The sequence below is a fragment of the Octodon degus genome, unplaced genomic scaffold (assembly GCF_000260255.1).
Source record: "Octodon degus isolate 3935 unplaced genomic scaffold, OctDeg1.0 scaffold00042, whole genome shotgun sequence".
Classification (NCBI taxonomy): domain Eukaryota; kingdom Metazoa; phylum Chordata; class Mammalia; order Rodentia; family Octodontidae; genus Octodon; species Octodon degus.
The window spans coordinates 1,665,420-1,671,334 of record NW_004524618.1 but is presented as its reverse complement, the minus strand read 5'-3'; the positions used below and the strand labels follow the sequence as shown (position 1 = coordinate 1,671,334).

Below are 5,915 nucleotides of genomic sequence, written 5' to 3'. Positions count from 1 at the left end.
TTTTTTTTTTTTTTGCTTTTCCAGGGAATGGGGCTTGTGATTGCTCAGGCTTTATCTGAATACAACAGGTAAATACACTTTTTTCATTTGAATGGTTCAGTAGGTAGCAGACTTATTAAGAGTTCTTGGGTAGAAATCTCTGACCAACCCCAAGTGTTCAGAGGTATAGCTGCAGGCAGATGTATTTGCAGTAGCTCAACTGATGGCATTAGCAGGAGTGTTTTTAACACCATGGAAAAGTAGCCACCAGGTTGTATGCATCTTTAGTCTAAGCAGTTGGGCTCTTTCTTTTGCAGATTTTGGTCTTTTATTGCAGAATATTTTAACCATATTTCTAGCTATAAGCCAGCTTTTTCTGTTTGGCCCAATTACATTTTCTATGTATAAAAAGCTCACAGAGCACCAATTTTTTTTTTTTTTTTTTTTTTTTGTATTTTTTCTCTTTTTTTTTTTTTGAGATACAGTCTCACTGTGTAGTTCAGGCTGACCTTGAACTCTGTGTAGCCCACACTGACCTTAACTCTCAGCAGTCCTTGTGCCTCAGCTTCCCAAGCAGCTAGGATGACATGCCCGGCTAACCCTTTTTACTTTTAAGAGTACAAATAGCTGGGTGTGGTGGTCCATGTCGATAATCCCAGCACTGAGGAGGCCGAGGCAAGAGGATTTTCATGAGTTTGAGGCTTGCCTGAGGTGCATTTAAGGCCAGCCTGAACTACTTTTTTTTTTTTTTTTTTTTTTTTTTTTTTTTTTTTTTTTTTTTTTTTTTTTTTCTTTCCCGGAACCGGGGATTGAACTCAGGCCCTTATGCTCTACTGAGCCATCTCCCCGGCCCCCCCCTTTTTTTTTCAATATTCTTTTTTAAACCTTTCATTTTTTAAGTGCCTCTAAAGCATTAGCTGATCTTAGTACTCAGACGATCCATGTTGTTACCTAACTCAGTCTACTTTTGAGAAAGTGAGTGACGAGGACTTGGAAAGTTACGCCAAGAAAAGTGATCTGCTTTTCTAAGTTGCTGTTGTCGTGGCGATCTGTAGGGCAGCAGCTGGTGGGCTTCTTCCCAAGGATCCGCCTGCATGAGCTCTTGCCTGTAGTTTGTGGCAGCAGCAGGCCGCGACTGCAGCTACGGGAAAGACACGTGGAGAGCCTCGCTCTGGCAGTGCCTTCTGTAGCCTGGTTCTGTGTTATCTAAGGCCTCACGTGTTGGCTGGCAAGAAAGCAAAGCTCTCTTTCTCTGCTCCCAGCTGACATGTGAAAGGCACCCTCAGAAGCCTGATTAAATGAGGTCTGGGGGGGTTAGCCTTGCAGTTGGGCTTTCAAGTTTCTTAGTAATGAGCTTTCTTGGTAGCTGTAAAAACTGCCAGTCTGAGAACTATTGTTCTTCCTCCCTCGGGTTAGAATTGGTGCCTGAGCTGTATGAGGTCTGCCTCGCATGCTGTGGGTGGGTAGTTTTCAAGGTGATTGGGTTGTTGGTTTCTGTCCCCTTGTAGGAGATGGTCCAGTTGTTTAATGAGTTTAAATATATGTTTATTTCCATATGCTGCCCAGCTGAGATTGGGTCTAGAAAAACTCAAGAAATCTTCCATTGTTAAAAGTGATGGGATGATTGTTAAATCCCAGTGTCCTGACCAGATTGTTGCTTGGGTAATTACATCCTTTTTTCAGTTCCCCTGCAGTGTTACTTGGGTATCAGATCTCCGTAAATGGCCTCTCTGGCTGTTAAACAGCTGCCACTTCCCACCCCCAAGGTGGCTTTGTTTTACGGGTGGGTGAGCCAGTCTTTGCATGTAGTTTGTGAAATGGTTAGGGAGCCTTTGAGATGCGAATGTAAGGTAGCAACTCATAAATATGCACCTTATGGCAAAGAAGCTTTTATGTCCCCCAAAAGACAGCTATCCTTGTAGACTCTGGGGGGAAGGTCAAAGTGAGTTTTGTGGTGTGTTCACTTTTTAGTAAAATGAAAAGATGGGAGAAGTGGTGGACCTAAGCCTGAGCTAATTCAGTGTAGAGGAAAATGCAGGTAGAACAGAACTGGGGTGCGTGTGTGTATGTGTGTGTGTATATGTTTGTGCATGTGCACACAAACGTGTGTGTGCTTGACAAATATACATGCTGAGAGATTTACTGGAAATTGGGGGTGTCAGCAGGCAAGGTGGGCCGCACTGGGTATTAAGAACATCACCAAGAAAGACGACCTTACATAGCCAGGTGTGGTGGCACACACTTATAATCCTAACACTTGAGAGTCTGAGGCAGAAAGATTGCCATGAGTTCAAGGCCAGCTTGAACTACACAGTGAGATGTCTCAGAAAACAAAACAAAAAAGGCCTTATAGAAGTATTGTGAACAATTTCTGAAGTAGCTAGTGGGCTTTCTTAAAAGAGGTCACACTCAGTTCAACTCCTGTCTCGTTCAACAGTCTGTGAACCCTTACATTGTGAAGCTGTCCATCGTGGATGATGAGGCTACTCTCAATGTGAGTATTGGGCTGTCATGTGTTGCCTTGCTTGCAGTTAAATGGTCCTCCCTGTCACGCACGGGGCATGCAGTGCAGAGTTTCCGTGCTGATTTCATCTGCCTGTTAAGAATGAACTGGATAGAGCAACAACACTGTTGTATTAGTGTCAAGGGAGAGAGGTTTGAGGGAACATGTGCTTGGTGATCATGCTGAAGTGTGGCTTATGCATGTTGTGGGGTGCCGAGGCTGGCTGTTGACAGAGTTGATTAAATTACATGTCCAAGACTTGAGTGTTGGTTCCTTCCTGTAGAACCAGCCATATGGTTATCTACAACCTTGCTTATTGAAGCTAAAACATGAAGGATAATGATAGGTTCTGGCCCTAGTATGAATTGCTAAATTATTATGGTGGTCATCTAACATGGCTGAAACCCTTAAAACAAAGGTTATCTTCCCACTGACCACTTCCTCCTCCCCCAGCCCAGCCCTGGATACAGTTTCCTCTTACCTTTCCCAAGCACACAGGGGAGACCTCAGTCAGCTCCTTACCTGTAATTGAAACTGACCCTCTTAACTCCACCCCCAGCAGAAGTCCCTAAAAGTCTCACCTTTCTTTGTCTCAGGTCAGAGGATCTGCCTGATCTGCCCTTGATCCTCTCCATGTCTTTGAAGTTAATGAAGGTTTTTTTTATCTTTCCTATTTCTCTCTCTCTCTCTCTCTCTCTCTCTCTCTCTCTCTCTCTCTCTCGTATTTAGGACACGGTCTACAGGGTCTCACTACGTAGATTGGATTCGTAGTGATTCTCCTGTTTTCAGCCTCTGGGAGATTACGGACCCTGTTGCCACAGTCTCATGGTCTCAATGCAACCCCCCACCCCACCCCACCAACTGGCCACTGCTCTGAGCTATCTGGCCAGCTCTAATATCTTTCCTGTTTCTTTGCTGCTGAAAAACTGATAGGTTTTTTCAGGTGCCTGGAGCAGCAGAGAAACAGGCAGAAGGAAAAATGGAAAGGGGCTTTGGAGAGAATTTGGGGAAGATAAGGAATTCTCTGTATTGGAAAAAAGGAGGCTGAGGAACAAAAGAGGCCAAGCCTTCTGTGGCCTTTTACCAGGGGTGGAGTTTGAAGGGGATGTTTAGATATACCTGAGGAACGACTGGGGTTCTTCCCTGAGGTGGCGGGAAGGGTGGAAGGAAACTGTACCCTGGGCTGAGTTGGACAAGAACGGGGAGGTGGTCTTGGGAAGATGGGGCTTTTGTTTTAAGGGCTTCAGCCATATGAGATGACCACCATAGTGATTTAGCAACTTATACTAGGACCAGAATCAGTCAAAAACCTGTCAGATAATGTATATCTGCTACGTATAGCCTTGAAAGTCTTCAGAATAACGTTTGATTTCTTTCTTTCTTTCTTTCTTTCTTTCTTTCTTTCTTTCTTTCTTTCTTTCTTTCTTTCTTTCTTTCTTTCTTTTTTTTGGAGACAAGGTCTTACTATGTAGCCCAGGCTGGCCTTGAACTCCTGGCAGTCCTCCTACCTCAGCCTCCCAAGTGCTGGGATAACAGGTGTGCATCACCATGCCTAGCTTTAATCTTTGGATATAAGTAATCTCAGCTGACCAGGTATCTGGCTTTGTTTCTTTCCCCTTATTAAAACATGCGTACATTTTACCTCATGGTCTTACTTGATCTTTGTGTCACACCTCACAGGTTCTGAGGCCAGGTTGATAGGTCATGTTGACATTTATTTGCTGCTGCTTTTTTTGGTTTTAGTTTCTTTTGTTTTTCTGAGACAGGGTCTTGCTGTGTAGCCTTGGCTTGAGCTCTGTCTGTAGTGCAGCCTGGCCCCAGGTAGCAGTCCTCTTGCCCCAGCCTCCTGAGTATGGGCATGCACCACCACTGCCTGTTGCTTCTCCGTTTTCTTTCCTTTTGGCCTCAGGGAGTGACTTGTCTGTATGCAACTTCATTTAGCATGCAACTCATTGTCAGTTTTATTGGGGCTGTTTCCAAGATATTTGAAGGCTTGTTGTTTGAATATTCTAGTTTAGTTTTTTTCTTTGGAAGTGAAAACAATCCCAGTGAAATTGTCAGTGATCTCCAGCTGGTTTTTTTCACCTTGTTACGCAAGTTCAAATTACCTGGAGCTGGGCTGTGGTGACTCACAGCTGTAATCCCAACCCTCAGAAGGCTGAGGCAGGAGGGTTGCTGTGAGTTTGAGACCAGTCTGGGCTACGTAAGGAGGTCAAGACCAGCTTATACTACATAATGAGACCCTGTGTTAAAAAAACAAAAGAACAAAACTAAGAGTCAGTCTGGGAGCATTAAGTTAGGTTTCCAGAAAAGTTCTTCCTGCTTTGACAGTGCCTCTCGGAATTCCTGTCCTCATTATTAGCTTACAGGCTTTGCTTCTAGGGCCTGGACGTTAGCATTTAGTGTTTTTCTTGGCTGACTCATAGCATAACCACTAGCCTGGAGGGTTGATTGCTTATTTTTAAAAATATTTATTTATTTATTTATTTATTTATTTATTTGTGTGTGGCCAGCTCAGCCCACCAGGGGGCGGGGCTGGCTGGCATGTGGTGCTGGGGGGTTGAACCGCGGTCCCTGCGCTTTGCTAAACTTGTTCTAAGTAGGTCCTTTAGACCACTGAGCCATCTCACCAGCCCTTGATTGCTTATTTTATGTGTACTTTTTTTTTTTTTTTTTTGCTTTTCCAGGGAATGGGGCTTGTGATTGCTCAGGCTTTATCTGAATACAACAGGTAAATACACTTTTTTCATTTGAATGGTTCAGTAGGTAGCAGACTTATTAAGAGTTCTTGGGTAGAAATCTCTGACCAACCCCAAGTGTTCAGAGGTATAGCTGCAGGCAGATGTATTTGCAGTAGCTCAACTGATGGCATTAGCAGGAGTGTTTTTAACACCATGGAAAAGTAGCCACCAGGTTGTATGCATCTTTAGTCTAAGCAGTTGGGCTCTTTCTTTTGCAGATTTTGGTCTTTTATTGCAGAATATTTTAACCATATTTCTAGCTATAAGCCAGCTTTTTCTGTTTGGCCCAATTACATTTTCTATGTATAAAAAGCTCACAGAGCACCAATTTTTTTTTTTTTTTTTTTTTTTTGTATTTTTTCTCTTTTTTTTTTTTTGAGATACAGTCTCACTGTGTAGTTCAGGCTGACCTTGAACTCTGTGTAGCCCACACTGACCTTAACTCTCAGCAGTCCTTGTGCCTCAGCTTCCCAAGCAGCTAGGATGACATGCCCGGCTAACCCTTTTTACTTTTAAGAGTACAAATAGCTGGGTGTGGTGGTCCATGTCGATAATCCCAGCACTGAGGAGGCCGAGGCAAGAGGATTTTCATGAGTTTGAGGCTTGCCTGAGGTGCATTTAAGGCCAGCCTGAACTACTTTTTTTTTTTTTTTTTTTTTTTTTTTTTTTTTTTTTTTTTTTTTTTTTTTTTT

At 43.3% G+C, this 5,915-nt stretch overlaps 1 protein-coding gene across 3 annotated transcripts in view; it reads left to right on the top strand.

Moving 5' to 3' along the window:
* Positions 1 to 5,915, top strand: part of CUNH10orf76 (chromosome unknown C10orf76 homolog) — a 210,232-nt gene that overhangs the window by 36,893 nt on the left and 167,424 nt on the right. For 2 of the 3 annotated variants that reach the window (XM_023715518.1, XM_004631461.2), the window contains 2 exons: positions 2,417 to 2,473; positions 5,170 to 5,213. In XM_023715518.1, coding sequence (XP_023571286.1) covers positions 2,417 to 2,473; positions 5,170 to 5,213 — 101 coding nt within the window. Of the gene's footprint in view, positions 1 to 1,545; positions 1,642 to 2,416; positions 2,474 to 5,169; positions 5,214 to 5,915 lie in introns of all 3 variants that reach the window. The other variant, XM_023715517.1, reaches the window with a different exon arrangement.